Source organism: Ovis aries, chromosome 3 (assembly GCF_016772045.2).
Source record: "Ovis aries strain OAR_USU_Benz2616 breed Rambouillet chromosome 3, ARS-UI_Ramb_v3.0, whole genome shotgun sequence".
In the NCBI taxonomy this organism is placed as follows: Eukaryota; Metazoa; Chordata; class Mammalia; order Artiodactyla; family Bovidae; genus Ovis; species Ovis aries.
In genome coordinates, this window is record NC_056056.1 from 150571656 (window position 1) to 150590712 (window position 19057).

General features: G+C 37.9%; 1 protein-coding gene across 1 annotated transcript; it reads right to left on the bottom strand.

Annotated features, from left to right (window-relative positions):
- Positions 1 to 13745: 13745 nt before the first annotated feature.
- LOC443322 (lysozyme 3a precursor) lies at positions 13746 to 18680 on the bottom strand. Its single transcript, NM_001280710.1, has 4 exons — positions 18545 to 18680; positions 17155 to 17319; positions 15265 to 15340; positions 13746 to 13812 (listed from the first exon to the last, which is right to left on the bottom strand). The coding sequence occupies exons 1-4, from the start codon at positions 18678 to 18680 to the stop codon at positions 13746 to 13748; spliced, it is 444 nt and encodes a 147-aa protein (NP_001267639.1).
- Positions 18681 to 19057: the final 377 nt, after the last annotated feature.

Below are 19057 nucleotides of genomic sequence, written 5' to 3' on the forward strand. Positions count from 1 at the left end.
GAAGTCACTTGAGAGTCCCTTGAACTGCAAGAAGTTCAAACCAGTCAATCACAAAGGAAATCAACCCTGATATTCACTTGAAGGACTGATGCTGAAGTTGAAGCTCCAATACTTTGGCCACCTGATGCAAAGAGCCAACTCATTGGAGAAGACCCCGATGCTGGGAAAGACTGAAGGCAAAAGGAGAAGGACGTAGCAGAGGACAAGACGGTTGGATAGTATTATCACTGGATGGAATTTGAGAAAACTCTGAAAGATAGTGAAGGACAGAGGAGACTGGCATGCTGTAGACCATGGGGTCACAAAGAATTGGACATGACTGAGCAACTGAACAACAACAATGACATAATTCAAACAGGGGTCTTAAATACAGGTATTGTGTCCATTTTACAAATCAAAATATATGTGTCCTGGAAAGAAAATTCATCTGCCCAAAGACATATAGATAGGGAGTGGGAGAGCTGGGATTTAGATTCAGGTCAGTTCCCTGGCCTTTTCAATTTACCACGTTACTTTGAAGTTGAAGTGAAAGGGAAGGAATTCTATCGCAACACAATTCTCACCCCTTAACACACTGTAACATTTATTTACCACGTGTCTGATTTTACTTACTGATATAGTTGTGCAAAACCAATTTATGTATTTATTTTTGAAGTGTGATTTTTCTTTAAGAGATTGATCTAGTGCCAGGAATGCCATGAAACAATTAGAGACTATTTAAACATTAGTTCTTAATGTGTGTACAACTGATAATTGTGGAAAGCTTTGGGTTTCTTTGTGTATACTTTCTTTGTACAATTATTTCTGTTATCTTTAAATTTCCATGGTCAGTTCAATTAGAACTTTGGCTTGATCTCACTCTCTTTTTCACATTATGAACAAATATTTCCCTTCCCACATAAGTCAGATTAAAATATCCTTTATTAATTTACATAACAGTGGGGCATTCATCACTGAGAAATTATTTTTTAAACACATCATGAAGCATAATCTTGTTTAAAAAGTGATGGAAAATTTTCCATTTTAGTTGTTTTTTTTTTTCCAGAAGAGTATTCAGATTTGTTTCTCTATTAAGTATGAAATAGCCTGGCAAATCATGCAAAAATTAAAATGGACTTATGATATAACCCAGCAATCCACTCTTGGGTATTTACCCCAGAGAACTGTCTTCTTTCTTCATGAGATATTCTGTGTAAGTATATTCATAGCAACTTTATTCTTAAATAGCCAATAACAGTGAACTATCCAAATTTCCTTGAACAAGTGAATGGTTTAACAAACTGGTATGTCCACTGGTTGACTACCCAGTGATAATAAAGAAACAAACTATTAATACATGCAACATCTTGAAGGAACATCAAGAAAATTATACTGAATGAAAAAAAACAGATTTCAAAAGGATACACACTGAAAGATTCCACTTATTTAACATTCACGAAATAACAATAAAAGAGACGGAGAATAGAGAAGCAGTTATAGGTGTTAGGGATGGGAGAGAGTAGAGAGTTATGACTATAAAGTAGTGGAAGAGAGGAGTCTTGGGCTGATGTGTATGATCAAGTGTCTTGATTGTAATTGTCCAAGACTCCACGTGTGATAAAGCACCATAAAGCCACACACACACACGCACACACACATACACACCCCCACAAATAAGTACATGTATAAGTGGTGAATTTAAATAAGCCTCTAGATTGTATCAATGTCAGTTTTTTACTTTGGTACTGTACTACAGTTGTCCAAAATGTTAACACTGGAGGAGGCTGGAGGGAGAGTGCATAGGATTCTTCTATACATTTTTTGTAACTTCTATGAATTTATAATTATTTCAAAATAATAATGTTTTAAGGCAGCTATGAACATTTTAAGAATATGATTTACTTATAATTAATAATTTTGTCAGTTACACAGAAAAAAATTTTACCTTTGTTGAACTTTACTGATTCTAAACCTACTATCTTCTCTTACCTTTCATTGAAAACCTTTGAATAGAATTATTTTGATGCTTAGAAGCTGATACAACAAAAAAGACCAGTGAGAAATATGTAATTGCAGGTGTTCACAAATGATCTGGACATTCTGTCATTTTAGGATAAAGAAAATTGCCAGAGTCCAGCCCCAGTGGATCCAGGGAATTTGAAGTGGGGATGGCATTGGCGAGGGGAAAAAGTTATTTATTTATTAATATAAGATTAGATTAGGAAGAAATAGTGTAGTAGGAAAATTTAGTGGAGAAAAGAGGCTGATTAACTTGGTTTACATGGAAAACCAATCAAGCTCCAGACAAGGAACTTGCACTGTCTACGTTGGGCCACAGGTGCCCGTTTGAATATCGGAGGGTGCCCCGCCTTGGGCTCCCTCTCACGTGGGTCTCAGAAGCCTGGGCAAGTAAGTAGACTCGGTGAGCCTCCACGTTCCAAGGGATCAGCCTGAAAAGGAGAGGGAGGGAGCAAGAGAAAGAATCGACACAGGGAGGCCAGGTTTGTGCAAAAACCCCCTCCAGCTTTATTGTTCAAAAGGTGTTTATATACTCTAAATTTTACATAATGGAAGATACAAAGTCATGCAGGGGCAGCAGTCCTGACCCTTTCTGTATGTCTTTTGTATACAAAAGGTCTCAGGTGATTTACATTATCTTCTGGCCCAGAGGCTTCTAACACTTTTTGGCTCTCTTTCTTAATGAATGTTAATCTCGTTTCCCCTGAAGTGTTTTTCTTTAATCTGCATCCCCTTAAAGCACTAAAGTTACATCTCTACAGAACAAAGGCACAGTGGGTTATAACAAAGAAGGTACTTAACTCAAAGATCTAATGTTGCTAATACAAGGTCTACTACTTGTTTTTCTATATACCAACTGTATCTAAAAATAAAGGATATGAAAATTTGGCAGCAAGTATTGGCTCAACAAATGAAACCTTTAATCAGTCCTATTCTAATGATTTTGACTCCTTGGAAGCCCCTACATTCCTAGGATATTTTAAGCTTCCTGTGCCTCCTGCGGTCAGGAGGCCTCAAACAATCACATAGTCCTGCAGGCAGGCTAGAAAGCCATCAGAGGGGATTTTGGATTGAAACACTCGTATTATGCCCAGGAGATTTATTGTCTAAAAGCTCTAATTTTTTCCATAAAAAGGTGGTGGGGGGACAGCCCCCTGTTAATGACAGAAGAGTAGGTGGAAAGCATAACACAGTAAAGTAGGCAGACTCTGGTCTTGGGGGGGGGGTGGATGCTCAGGAAATTCCAGGGGGAACCCCTGAAGTCTGATCACGTCCTTGCATTTTGTCAGGCTTCCTTCCGCATGACCTTGTCACGGGTGGGATTCCTCATGCTGGCCCCCGACAGAAAATAAGCTGGCATGAAAGTATACCCTTTATCTTTACATTTTTTCCTATATGTGTTGCTTGAACACATTGTGTTCCTATATTGCTACTTGAACCTCAACATTGTTTTTCTTTTTATTTATTTATTTGTATATTTTATTTTTATTTTTTGTGTGACTATAAAAAGAATACAGTTGTTGCAAAATTGTAAATAATATAAAATTGTTTTTAAAAGATAATGAATTCCCCTTCCTACAAATCAAAATACATACTAATAAAGCTGTTATTGTGTTGTTAGTCGCTCAGTTGTATTTGACTCTCTGTGACCATATGACTGTTCCCTGCAGACTCCTCTATCCATGGAATTCTCCAGGCAAGAATACTGGAGTGGGTTGCCATTCCCATCAACAGGGGATCTTCCCAACTCAGGGATTGAATCTGGGTCTTCTGCATTGCAGGCAGATTCTTCACCATTTGAGCCATCAGGAAAGCCCCTCCTACTGAATGCCAAGAAGAATAGTTTTATTTTTTGGTGGTAAAAATCTGAAGCTGATTTTGATAAATTAGGATAAAGATGGTAAAACCTAGAGCAACTACTAAAAAACCCTAAAAATTGTGAAAAATCATTCAATTAAAGTGCTACATTAGAAAAGTTTGTTTAATGAGAAAATGCAGTAAAGGAAGAAGAGTGGAACAAAAAACATGAGACATTGAAAAAAAAAAATTGCAGATGTAAATCTAACTATCAATAATAACATTAAATTTGAATGGATAAGAGATGAATACCGATTCTTCACAAACTCTACCAAAATCAGAATAAGAAACAGTACTCAATCGATTTTAGGAGGCAAATATTACCCTCATACCAAAATTAAAGAAAGACATCACAAAAACAGAAAACTAAAGATCAGTATTTCTTATGAAGATGAATGTAAAGCTCCTCAAAAAATAACAGCTAATTGAATGCAGCAACACATAAAACGAATTATGCACCATGATCTAGTGGATTTTATCCCAGCAACACTAACTGGCTTAACACCTGAATACAATGCAATACATCCCATCAACAAGATAAAAACAAAAATGCCATTATCATCTCAGTAGATATAGAAAAAACATTGAAAAAGATCCTGCACCATTTCCTGATGGAACTACTCAACAAACTAAGAACAGAAGGGAACATTTTCAGTCTGATAAAGGATGTCTATAAAAAAAAAAAACCTGTATAGTTAATTTTGATAAACTGGATATCTTCCCCTGAAGATCAGGAACAAAACAAAGAAGCCCTTCTTTGTTTACCACTTCTATTCAACATTGTACAGAAGGCCCTAGCCAAACCAATTAGTTACAAAAAGGATAAGAGTCATCCAGATCAGAAACGAGAAGTAAAACCATCTTTATTCACAGTAGACATGATCTTGTATGTATTGGGTGGGCCAAAAATGTCATTTGGATTTTTCCATAAAACATTATGGAAAAACCTGAATTTTTTGGCCAACCTGATAGAATATCTTAAAGCATCTGTTAAAAACAAACAAACAAAAACCTAATAAACAAGTTCAGCAAGGTTGCAGGATACAGGATCTAGTTACAAAAGTCAATTGCATTTCTGTGCACTTTTAATGAACCATCCAAAGATGAAATAAAATAATTCCTTTTACAAATGGAATTATTATTTATTCTTATTTAAAAACAAGATTATTAATTCTTTATAAAAAAAGAATAAGATACTCAGGAATAACTTTAACCAAAAAAGTGCAAAACATACACACTGGAAAGCACTAGCCATTGTTGAGAGAAGTTAAGATCTAAATAATTGGGGAAAATTTCATGTTCAAGGACCAGCAGACTTACCATTGTTAAGATAGCAATATTCTCCAAACTAATCTATAGATTCAACAAAATCCTTATCAGAATCCCAGTAACTTCTCTGTAGAAACTGACAAGCTGATCCTAAAATTCATATGGAATTCAAGGGACCCAGAATAGCAAAAAAAATCTTGAAAAAGAATAAAGTAGAATTTGCACTCCCCAATTTCAAAACTTACTACAAAACAATGGTAATCAAGACAGTGTGGTACGGGCTAGAAGGGCTAGATTCATAAATACAGATAATAACATATATTGGTTAGGATGCAAAGAAACTAGAAATCTCATACACTTCTGGCAGGAATGTAAATGGTACAGTCATTTGGAAAATTGTCTAGCAGTTCTTCAAAATGTTAAACACACAGTTACCTTATGATCCAGCTCTTCAACTCCTAGGTTTCATTTTAAAAGAAATGAAAACACATGTTCATGCAGATCTTGTAAACAAATGTTCATAGTAGCATTATTCATAACAGCTAAAAATGAAAACAATTCAAATACCCATCAACTAATAAGCATATAAATAAAATGTGGTACATACATTTAACAGGATGCATATAACTGAATATTATTTCACCATAAAAAGAAGTAAAGTACTGATACATGTTATGACATGGATAAATTTTGAAAACATGATGCTAAGTGAAAAATGTCAATTATAGAAGACCACATACTATACGCATGAGTTGTCTAGTTAGGCAATCCTGTAGAGACAGAAAGGAGATTAGTGGCTGGCTAGGGCTATGAGCATTGGGGAGAAATGAGAAGTGACTACAAATGGGTGATGAAAATAATTTTATCTCAATTAAGCTGTTTCCGTTTTTTAAGGATCCAGAAAACAAAGACTAGTTACATATAGAGAAACAAAGAGTGAGATTAGAATTCTTATCAGAAACAATAAAAACAATGAAATCATTGGAGTAACATCTTTAAAGTACTGAAAGGCAAAAATAGTCAACCTAGTATTTTATACACAGAAAAAATATTTTAAAAATAAAGGTGAAGCATCACACTTTTAAATAACACTGGGTCTCTCAAGAGAAGTAATGGACAGGGAGGCCTGGCGTGCTGCAATTCATGGGGTCGCAAAGAGTCGGACACGACTGAGTGACTGAACTGAACTGAACTGAAATGAAAATAAAAATAAGCTCATACAAATGTATGGGATGCCATAAAAACAGTGCTTACAGAGAAATGTATAGCATTAAAGACATTTATTAGTAGAGAATAAACTGTGAAATAAAAAAAAAAAAACCAACCCTGAGCTTCTAACTTAGAACCTAAAAGAAGAACAACTCAAACCTAGAGCAGAGGAAAAGAAATAATACAAATTAGAGCAGCAATCAGTGAAACTGAAAACAGAAAAACAATAGAGAAAATCAGCAAATAAAATCTGGCTCTTTGAAAAGTTTAGTAGAGGTTTGATAAACCTAACTAAGTAGAGGCTGGAAGAAGTTGCTGCTGCAGGCGTCTCAGCTTTAGGAAGACCGATGGCCTCCAGAAACTGGAAAAGACAAGAAAATGGATTGTCCCTGAACCTTTAGAATGGAATACAGGCCTGCCAGTGCTTTGATTATCGCCTAAGACCAGTGATGGACTTTTGACCTCCTGAACTATTTTCCAGAATGAATGGAGAGGAGCAGAGCAGAGAATGACTCAGAAATATGGCAGCTTTAAAATCCTGAGCAGAAGCCAGTCTGACAGGGATGAAAAGATTTTCTCCTATGGAGGCAAGAGTTGGAAGTAGCCTGCCATGGGGACAAGAGCGCAGGCAGCAGCAGTCCTAGGAGGCATCTGTTGGCACCAGTCCTTTGTGGAGGTGGCCAGTAGCCCTCCTCAGATATGCAGATGATGCCACTGCCACTTCTAATGGTAGAAAGCAAAGAGGAACTAAAGAGCCTCTTGATGAAGGTGAAAGAGGGGAGTGAAAAAGCTGGCTTAAAACTCAACATTCCAAAAACACTAAGATCATGGCATCTGGCCCCATCACTTCATGGCAAAAAGAATAGGAAAAAAGTTGAAGCAGTGAGAGATTTTATTTTCTTGGGCTCCAAAATCACTGTGGATGGTGAGTGCAGCCTTGAAATTAAAAGATGCTTGCTCCTTGGAAGGAAAGCTATGAGCAACCTAGACAACATATTAAAAAACAGAGACATGACTTTGCTGACAAAGTTCCTTATAGTCAAATCAATGATTTTTCTAGTAGTCATGTATGGCTGTGAGAGTTGGACCACAAAGGAGGCTGAGCATCAAAAAATGTATGTTTTCCAACTGTGGTGCTGGAGCATCATCTTGAGAGTCCCTTGAACAGCAAGGAGACAAAATCAGTCAATCCTAAAGGAAATCAACCTTGAATATTCATTGGAAGGACTGATGCTGCAGTTGAAGCTCCAATACTTTGGCTACTTGATACAAACAGCTGATTCACTGGGAAAGACCCTGATGCTGGGAAAGATTGAGGGCAGGAAGAGAAAGGGTAAGAGAATGAAATGATTGGATGGCATCACTGACTCAATGGACATGTTTGAGTTTGAGCAAACTCCAGGGGCTAGTGGAAGACAGAGGAGCCTGCGGTGCTGCAGTCCATGGGGTCACAAAAAGTCAGAGACGACTTAGCTACTGAACAAAAACAGTAGCCTCACCATAGAGCTTGTACACTCCAGGACTGAGTTGCCTCAGTTCAGTTCAGTTCAGTCACTCAGTCATATCTGACTATTTGTGACCCCATGGACTACAGCACGCCAGGCTTCCCTGTCCACCACCAACTCCCAGAGCTTACTCAAACTCATGTCCATAAAGTCGGTGTTGCCATCCAACCATTTCATCTTCTGTCGTCCCCTTTTCCACCTGCCTTCAATCTTTCCCAGCATCAGGGTCTTTTCCAATGAGTTAACTTTTCCCATCAGGTGGCCAAAGAGTTACCTCAGGCCAAACAACTAATGGAGAGTGAGAACAGACCCACCCATCAGCAGATGATTGGATTAAAGGTTTACTAAGCATGGCCCTGCCCGCCAAAAGTGTTAGTCACTCAGTTGTGTTTGACTCTTGTGACCCCCAAGGACTACAGGCCACCAGGCTTCTTTGTCCATGGGATTTTCCAGGCAAGAATACTGGAGTGGGTAACCATTCCCTTCTCCAGGGACTGAACACAGATCTCCCGCATGACGGGTAGATTCTTTACTGTCTGAGCCCACCAAAGCAAGATCCAGTTTTCCCCATAGCCAGTCACTCCCATCAGGAAGCTTACATAAGTCTCTTATCCTCATCCATCAGAGGGTAGACAGAAGTAAGAAGCATAATCTCACATCCTCCAGAGCTAAAACCACAATCACAGAAAGCTAAACAAATGATCACATGGATCACAGTCTTGTGTGACTCAATAAAGACATGAGTCATGCTTTGCAGGACCACTCTAGAAGGAAGGATCATGGTGGTGAGTTCTGACAGAACATGGTCCATTGGAAAAGGGAATGGCAAACCACTGCAGTATTCTTGCCTCAAGAACCCCATGAACAGTATGAAACGGCAAAAAGATATAGCACAAGAAGATGAGTCCCCCAGGTTGGTAGGTGTCTAGTATGCTACTGGGGAAGAGCAGAGAAATAGTTCCAGAAAGAATGAAGTGGCTGGGCCAAAGTAGAAGAAAATAGTCAGTTGTAAATGTGCCTAGTGGTGAAAGTAAACTCCAACGCTATAAAGAAAAACATTGCACAGGAACCTGGAATGTTCGGAGAAGGTGATGGCACCCCACTCCACTACTCTTACCTGGAAAACCCCATGGACAGAGGAGCCTGGAAGGCTGCACTCCATGGGGTCGCTGAAGGTCGGACACGACTGAGCGACTTCACTTTCACTTTTCACTTTCATGCATTGGAGAAGGAAATGGCAACCCACTCCAGTGTTCTTGCCTGGAGAATCCCAGGGACGAGGGAGCCTGGTGGGCTGCCATCTATGGGGTCACACAGAGTCGGACACGACTGAAGTGACTTAGCAGTAGCAGCTGGAATGTTAGGTCCGTGAATCAAGATAAAGTCAACGTGGTCAAGCAGAGGATGGCAAGAGAAAACATTGACATTTTAGAAATCAGTGAACTAAAATGGACAAGATTGGGTGAATTTAATTCAGATGACCATTATATCTAATAGTGGAATAAAAGAGAGTTCCTTGGACTGCAAGGAGATCAAACCAGTCATTTTTAAAGGAAATCAATCCTGAATATTCATTGGAAAGACTGATGAAGTTCCAATACTTTGGTCACTTGATATAAAGAATGACTCATTGAGAAGACCATAATGCTGGAAAGCAAAAGGAGAAGGGGAAGGCAGTGGATGAGATGGTTAGATGGCATCACCAGCTCAATGTACATGAATTTGAGCAAATTCCAGGAGTTAGTAAAGGACAGTGGAGACTGGTGTGCTGCAGTCCATGGGGTCCCAAAGAGTTGGATATGACTTAGTGACTGAACAACAGCAACAACAAAATTTTAAATGATTTTTTTTAAAAGGTTCATATAGTGAAGCAGAAGATATTAAGAAGAGGTGGCAAGAATACACAGAAGAACTGTACAAAAAAGATCTTCATGACCAAGATAATCACGATGGCGTGATCACTCATCTAGAGCCAGACATCCTGGAATGTGAAGTCAAGTGGGCATTAGAAAGCATCACTACAAACAAAGCTAGTGGAGGTGATGGAATTCCAGTGGAGCTATTTCAACTGCTGAAAGATGATGCTGTGAAAGTGCTACACTCAATAAGCCAGCAAATTTGGAAAACTCAGCAGTGGCCACAGGACTGGAAAAGGTCAGTTTTCATTCCAATCCCAAGGAAAGGCAGTGCCAAAGAATGCTCAAACTACCGCACAATTGCACTCATCTCATATGCTAGTAAAGTAATGCTCAAAATTCTCCAAGCCAGGCTTCAGCAATATGCGAACTGTGAATTTCCAGATGTTCAAGCTGGTTTTAGAAGAGGCAGAGGAACCAGAGATCAAATTGCCAACATCCACTGGATCATGGAAAAAGCAAGAGAGTTCCAGAAAAACATCTATTTCTCCTTTATTGACTATGCCAAAGCCTTTGACTGTGTGGATCACAATCAACTGTGGAAAATTCTGAAAAAGACAGAATACCAGACCACCTGACCTGCCTCTTGAGAAATATGTATGCAGATCAGGAAGTAACAGTTAGAACTGGACATGGAACAACAGACTGGTTCCAAATAGGAAAAGGAGTACGTCAAGGCTGTATATTGTCACCCTGCTTATTTAATTTATATGCAGAGGACATCATGAGAAATGCTGGACTGGAAGAAACACAAGCTAGAATCAAGATAGCCGGGAGAAATATCAATAACCTTAGATATGCAGATGACACCACCCTTATGGCAGAAAGTGAAGAGGAACTAAAAAGCCTCTTGATGAAAGTGAAAGAGGAGAGTGAAAAAGTTGGCTTAAAGCTCAACATTCAGAAAATGAAGATCATGGCATCTGGTCCCATCACTTCATGGGAAATAGATGGGAAACAGTGGAAACAGTGTCAGATTTTATTTTGGGGGGCTCCAAAATCACTGCAGATGGTGATTGCAGCCATGAAATTAAAAGGCGTTTACTCCTTGGAAGAAAAGTTATGACCAACCTAGATAGCATATTCAAAAGCAGAGACATTAGTTTGCCAACAAAGGTCTGTCTAGTCAAGGCTATGGTTTTTCCTGTGGTCCTGTATGGATTTGAGAGTTGAACTGTGAAGAAGGCTGAGTACCACAGAATTGCTGCTTTTGAACTGTGGTGTTGGAGAAGACTCTTGAGAGTCCCTTGGACTGCAAGGAGATCCAACCAGTCCATTCTAAAAGAGATCAGTCCTGGGATTTCTTTGGAAGGAATGATGCTAAAGCTGAAACTCCAGTACTTTGGCCACCTCATGAGAAGAGTTGACTCATTGGAAAAGACTCTGATGCTGGGAGGGATTGGGGGCAGGAGGAGAAGGGGACGACAGAGGATGTGGCATCACGGACTCGATGGACGTGAGTCTGAGTGAACTCCGGGAGTTGGTGATGGACAGGGAGGCCTGGCATGGTGTGATTCATGAGGTCACAAAGAGTTGGACACGACTGAGCGATTGAAATGAACTGAACTGAACTGATGGTTTTTCCAGTAGTCATGTATGGCTGTGAGAGTTGGACCATAAAAAAGGCTGAGCATCAAAGAATTCATGTTTTCAAACTGTGGTACTGGAGAATCCTCTTGAAAGTCCGTTGGACAGCAAGATCAAACCAGTCAATCCTAAAGGACAGTAACCCTGAATGTTCCTTGGAAGGACTGATGCTGAAGCTGAAGCTCCAATACTTTGGAAACCTGATATGAAGAGCCATTGGAAAAGATCCTGATGCTGGGAAAAGCCATATGAACAGCCACTGGAAAAGATCTTCATGCTGGGAAAGATTGAGGGCAGGAGGAGAAGGGGAGACAGAAGATGAGATGTTGAATGGCATTATGGACTCAATGGAAATGAGATTAAGCAAACTCCAGGAGTTAGCGGTGGACAGAGAAGCCTGATGTGCTGCAGTTCATGGGGTTGCAAAGAGTCATACACAACTGAGCGACTGAACAACAACAAGCTATTTAAAGTAACTATAATCAAATTTTATGGAAAAAGTGGGCTAAAAGCAAATAGCAGAAGAGTGCAAGTATTGATAATCAAAAGAAAAAGCACTTAGGATGGCTTGATACTGAAATGAGAAGTCAGACTGGATAAAAAAGCAAAATCCACCTATATTTCATTAAAAAAGACCTCACTTTCAGGGACTTTCCTGGAGGTCCATTGGTTAAGATTCCACTGCAAAGATGCATAACCTAACCTATTTCAGAGAATATATATATATATAAAAACTTAGGCCATTTTCACCACAGCTGCTTGAGGTCTTCAAAAGGATTAAAGTCATAAATGTCAGGAAAAATGTGAGGTGATCTAAATTAAAAACTGGGAAACATAACAACTAAATATAACACAATTCTGAATTAGGCTTTTTAATTAAGAAGGACTTATGGGACAATTGATGAAATGCATAGAATCTGATGATTAGGTGATCCTAATTTGTCAGTGTTTACCTCCTGACAATGTTACCAGGGCAGTTAATACAGTGATAGGGATGATCCAGTGAAGAGGAAAAACTCAGAATGCAGGAAAAACTTAGCCTAAATTAGGGTAATGAGAGGGCTGTGATGAAGACTACCTATTGAGACACTGCAGTTGGCAAAAGCATAGGCTCTTTATCCTAGTGATAAAGGGGAAAGAAGGGAGGATGGACCCAGAGAGACATGAGCTCGGTTATGGTGGTGAGGAGGGGAGAATTTTTATGAGGTTGCTTCTGTTCTGCCAGTGTAACATGAGGCCAGGTCATCTACTGAGATCTGAGAGCGTGGAAGACCAGTGGTTGGCACGTGTGCCGGGACTTTGAAATGAGAGAAGTAAATAATGACAGACATTTTGAAGAGTGGGAACACCAATACAGAGAAGTGACTAAGATGACCAGGTAGTCTTGAGGGCCCATTTGAGATTTGTGGTTATGAATTTAAACTGAGGGGAATTCCCCGGTAGTCTGGTGGTTAGGACTCCCTACTTTCACTGTTGAGGGCAAAGATTCAGTCCCTAGATGGATAACTAAGATCCCACAAGCTGTGCAACTTACCAAAAAAATTTAAAAAGTTAAGTAAGATCTTTCATCATGCTTATGGTTTTTCTCCAGCATATCTGTCTGGGTATAGAAGAGGATGTTGGAAATGCTAAATGTCATTTTTTTCAAAAGGAAAGGAAAGGAAAGTGAAGTCGCTTAGTCGTATCCAACTAGGCTCCTCTGTCCATGGGATTTTCTAAGCAAGAGTACTGGAGTGGGTTGCCATTTCCTTCTTCAGGGGTTCTTCTCAACCCAGGGATCAAACCCGGGTCTCCCGCATTGCAGGCAGACACTTTACCCTCTAAGCCACCAGGGAATCCCTGTTTTGTTGTTGTTCAGCATATACATAGGTATTTCTTCAGAGACACTAAATGGCTCTAAACAAACAAAGACAAGGTTTGAACTGCAAAGTTTTTAATGAAAATGTTTGTATTTTTACAGCATGCATCATTTCATATCTGTGGTTAACTAGCAATTATTTCAATAATTGCAGACTCATTGTCTCTGAATTTGTCATAATGCTAATGAAATTAAGAGAAAGCAACAGTTCATCTAATCCCTCTTTATATTCCTTCATGATCAGCAGGATGCATAAATGATCTTGCTTTAATTAAGAACTGAATGTACTGGAGATATATTAGATAATTAAGAGTTTAGACAAATATTCACCAGCATTAGTTTCACTGGCAAACTGAAAAATATTATAGGCCTAGTGTCAAACAATTAACACATTAGATAAACACCAAGCTTCTTAGGAGACCATATGCTCCTGCTTCTGTAAAACCATTGTTTGCTTGAAGGAATGGTGGTATAAGCTTTCATTCAACTATTACTTTCTTAACATAAAAAAGAGACAAAATGAGCTGAAGAACGATAACTCCACAGTTACAGCGTGCAACCCTCAACATAACTGCTGACGTCATGGTCTCGACAATGACTTTTCCATGCCACCCTGTAGAGAAAGATGAAACAAATTGTAATAAGGCTAAAACATACCTTCCTTGTAAAGTACATACTTCAAATCCTTTGGGAGAACAAAATAGTTCATCAGTACATGAAACACAAGCTATAGACAAATGCAAGTATTGTTATTTGTTAACTGGAGATACATACATCTCCACCAGCCTTCACTAGAGCACAGAATGCTGAACACAAATGTGGAGTCCTGTGTTGTTCACAACACGACTGCAGAGTGCATTCCACATTTACTTAATTCTAAAAATTATTTCAAGATATGACAAGGAATTGGTTATTTGTAGAATCTTAAAAACTCCAGAATCCCCTAAAATAAACTGAAGAGTAAAAGAATTAGATTCTGAATCAGTTAAAGTAGATTTTTTCTATGTAATACATTGTTTAGCATAAATCTAAAGCTGCCATTTTCAGTTGTCAGTAGCATACTTTTGTCTTTGAGAATATTCTCTCCCTTCTCTCAGAAGAGTAGGGTAAAACAGCTCTCACCTGGGACTTCCCCAGTGGTCCAGCGTTAAGGACCACTGGACCTTCCAATGCTGAGGGAGTGGTTTTGATTTCTGATGGTGGGGTGGGAGGCTAGAATCCCACATGCCCTGGAGTGCTGCCCAAAAAAACCCCCAATTCTTCCTGAGTCCCACCTTTTTTTAGCAGCACCTAATGGCATGTGGTTCCCTGTCCAACAGCCCCTGCATTAGAAGCACAAGTCTTATCAAAGGACCACCAGGGAAATCCCCAGTTCTCCTTTTTAGTGCTTAACACAAACCATGCTCTGTAACAGGAACTTACATAATGTTGTAGGTCAATTATATTCCAAACAAACAAACAAATATAGGAACAACTCACAGTAAAAGAGGTCAGATTAGCAGAAGGGGATGACAGAGGATGAAATGGTTGGATGGCATCACCGACTAGATGGGCATGAGTTTGAGCAAGCTCCCGGAGTTGGTGAGGGATAGGGAAGCCTGGTGTGCCGCAGTCCATGAGGTTGCAAAGAGTCCAAAATGACTGAGCAACTGAACTGAACTTATGGTTACCAGTGGAGGGTGTAGTGGGTGAAGTGAGGGGTGGGAAAGTGAGTGAAGGCAGTTAAAGGTACTGCAACATTCTAGGTATAAGATAAATACTAGGAATCGAATGTACAGCATGATAAATGCAATTATCATGCTATTGTTATGTATGAAAATTGCTAACAGAGTAAAGCCTAAGACTTTTCGTCACACATAAATTTTTTTCTCCTAATTCTTTAATTTGTATCCATATGATATAATGGATGTTCACCAAAGTTATTGTGATAATAATTTCATGATGTATGTAAGTCAAATCATTCTGCTGTTTGTCTTAAACTTCTACAGTGCCGTGTGTCAATTACATCTCAATAGAACTGGAAGGAGGAAACACACACACACACACACAAACAAGAACAACATACCATGCTGTAATGCCTTGCTCACTGACAATGTGCTTTGCACATGCTACAGCTTTTTCGATGTCATTTTCCATTAATGCTGAAAAGGAGATGGTGAAAAATGAAATCAACATTCATAGAAATTCCTTTTAAAGTTTAGGTTTGGCCAGCTTTATTCTCTTAGGCTGAGGAAAGAACAATTAAAAGTATGTTTTAAGAGTCCATGTGTCTGTGAATATCGTGGGAAAATTCTTTTCCATCCTATTTGACATGAAAAGAAGCATTTTGTGTCTCATTTGCCAAAGTCAATGGAAGCTCTGGGAATTCTTAACTAATGTGATAGAATGTTCTCTTTTACTCTGGATTATAAAATCAAAATAAAACAAGCAGACATGCAGAAACCAGTCTAGCAGTTTTTTGCTCACCAACTCTGTTACTGGAAGTTTATCCTAAAGAAGTACTAAGAGATGCACCCAAGATGTGTGTACCAGATATTCCATAGCAATTAATAAAAGGGGAAAATACAGCTTGAGTGCTTAACAGTGTGATTTGGATTGATAAACTATAGAACATTTTTTTAGTGGAATTTATTCATCTTGAAATATAATAAAGATTGGTATTTGTTGATAAAAATAATTTTGTACAAAAAAGAGCATATTGTAAAGTAGTAAGTTTAGTACAATTTCTGTTTTGTTGAAACACATTGCTTACATGTTTGTATCTGAGTACAGATATATGTAATTTGGCTTTACATTCATGTCTGAGAGTGATGTATATTCTGAAAGAAACTGTGGGTACCAAAATTTGCCAGTGGTCATACATCTCAGGGTAGTAAGAATATTTACTCAATGACCACATATTATTGCATAATACAAAATATTTTTAAAGAAAATTAACTGGATACAAAGGAATATTCTTAGACTAATCTTCTCATTAAGAATTTTAATATTTAAAAATTTAACAGTATAAATTTTGTAATAGTTCTCCAATATTTTATGTACTAAAGATTCCATATCTCTATTTTAAAAGGAACTCAATAGAATTTTTTTTCACTGCAATTAAACAGTTGTGTAAATTAACTTGTTCAAATGACAATATTTATATAGGAACTATATCTTATGGAGATGTAAGCTAAAGAATTTAGAAATGAAATATCATAATGTTTCTAATTCTCTTTAAATCACTAAGCAAGAAAAAAAAAACATATATGTAATTTGTAGGGAAGATCCCCTGGAGAAGGGAAAGACTACCCTCTCCAGTATTCTGGCCTGGAGAATTCCACAGACTGTAGAGTCCATGGGATTGCAAAGAGCTGGACATGACTGAGCAACTTTCACTTTCACATATAATTTATATACATAAAAGAAGTAAATATGAAAAAATATTAAAAACTGTTAAAGTACATAATGAACATATTGATGTCTATTAATGTTTCTAATTTACTATTTTTAAAAACATTTCATCATTAAAAGTAAAAATAATTTTTTAAATGACCACATGTATTCCTCCTCTTTGTTTAACTAGTAATTCTTTATTTTCCAATAAAGGAGAGTAGATTAAAAAAAAAAAAAGACCACACAACCAAATTATCCCTAAATCTCCCCAGACAAGATAAGAAAGAGGAATGGTATTGTTCTCTACAGAGCATCAACAAGTCTAGTTATAATAAAGTCATAAGTCATTCCAGAAACTCTTGATGGTAGCAAGAGCAAGTAACCTTTTATCATACCAGCTCTTTAATTTCTTACTTAAGAAATTAGAAGGAGGATAATAGAGAACTTCTAGAAATTAATATGGAGCTTTTCTAGGTCCCTGATGAGCTCTTTGAGACATTTTCATTTGTATTGAATCTCTATTCTTATAGATAAAACCAGATGGGCCCTGTGTCATCACTCAACGTTCATCTTGCCTTACCGCTGCAGGACACATGACAGCCGTCAACTGCGTTAGGGGTTTTGCCATCATTACACCACCACTTGCTGTTGATCTGAAATATCCCATAATCAGTGCTTTCACTGCCAGGATTGTAGTTTGTAGCTTTTGTGTTATAACCGCTTTCCCATTTGGTCAAACACAACCCTGAAAAAAATGTATTTTTAGTTGAAAAACAACAACTGGACCTGACTTATACTTCATAGACAAATCAGTTCTTTTAAATAATAGTATTTTACTAATGACTTTCATAAGTATTAATATAAAGAAATATTTTCCTTGCAAGATATTTTAACAGTTTCATGTTAAAGCATCCTTAAGAAAATTCTTCTATTAGTAAGTCATTTGGTAATTCTAATGAAACAAGATAATGCATTTTAAAAAACTTTAAAAAGCTCTTCCCCTGCTCCCATCCCTCAGGTAAGCCAGACCATAGAAGAAAAAAAATCAACAGGGTTGTTGAATGGGTTTGGTCTTTATCAGTAGATGTATATACAATTGGAATAATGCTTTTTATTAAGAAAAATATGTTTCTGGGAGAAAGAAAAATTTTTAGCATATCTAAAGGTGGATTTGGGTATCAAATTAGAATCTGAACAATAAGAATCATAAACTAGGAAAGACTATATCATGCATCTATCCATCTAGCCATTTGCTCATTATTTCAAAAATAGTTATAGAGGGGAAATGTCTGAGTTCAATTTGAAAAATACAGTGGTGACCTTGACAAATATGGACTACAATACTAAAATTTTTACTTAAGGCACATCTTGAATTCTGAGGAAGAAAATGAATATTAATCAACTTGAGTGAAAATAATAAAATGTCATTTCTTGGTGCATTTCAGGGATCTATATATGGATATTGACTAAAGGGAAATAGGTTCCTACTGTCCTTGTTCTTGTTTTATGAATTCAATGTAATTTTTTGAAAAAGCATTGTTGTTAAAAGCCCAACATCTTGGTAGGAGTATAAAAATGAGAAAAATAATGCCTTACTCAGGCTTGTAGAACCCAAGTTCCAAACTAGAAATGGCTAGAGTCAGACACCAAGAGCTTGAAAGAGATATCCCAGGTGTTGAAACATTTTATCACCAGCCTACAAGTGCCAGCTGGCAGATTTAGTGGCACTAGAGGAGTATAGGGGGACCTGGCATGTTTAGAATGATATAGAATTTGACTCTCCCATTCTTCAATCCTTCACTTGGTACATTTGATTCTAAAGGAGCAAGTTGATGTTTTTAACCATGGTAAGTGTACAAACCCTCCAACAAAGAAAAACCCATTCACTCAAAGTCCCTTGCTCATTATTCATCCTCTGTTAGTTCCACACCTGGTCAACTGTTTGGAAGGAGAAAGAAGAGTTAACTTACAGTTTGCCAGGCTGACTCCCTTATAGTCATCCAGTCCGAGTTTCTTCAGAGTTCTGGCAAGCTCACATCTCTCAAAGACCTTGCCTTGGACAGCAACAGAAAGGAAGAGAAGCCCCAGAATAACGAGAGCCTTCATGTTGACTGAGAAGTCAAGTGTCCAGACTGACCAGGGTGAGCTGGACTTGCTATTTAACATCTTTTCACTCCCCTCTTATCTCATTGGTTTGGTGGCTCCACCCTCTTAGACATGTGGAAAACAGAAAGTTTATTGGTCCACACACTTGTAAAGTTTTCCTTCTTATCTTTGAAGAGATATATTCTGATATCATAAGAATTAGTCTGTAGAAAATAATGAAATGACATTGCCTAAAGACATTTCTCAGGAAGAACTGGAGTTAGCATTATTGCCAAAAGAGGAACTTCCTCTTATTTTATTATGAAGTTGAACAAGTATAAAGAAAAAAACCTGAATGAACATGTTACTCAACTGAAAATGAGCTCCCATTTTGATTA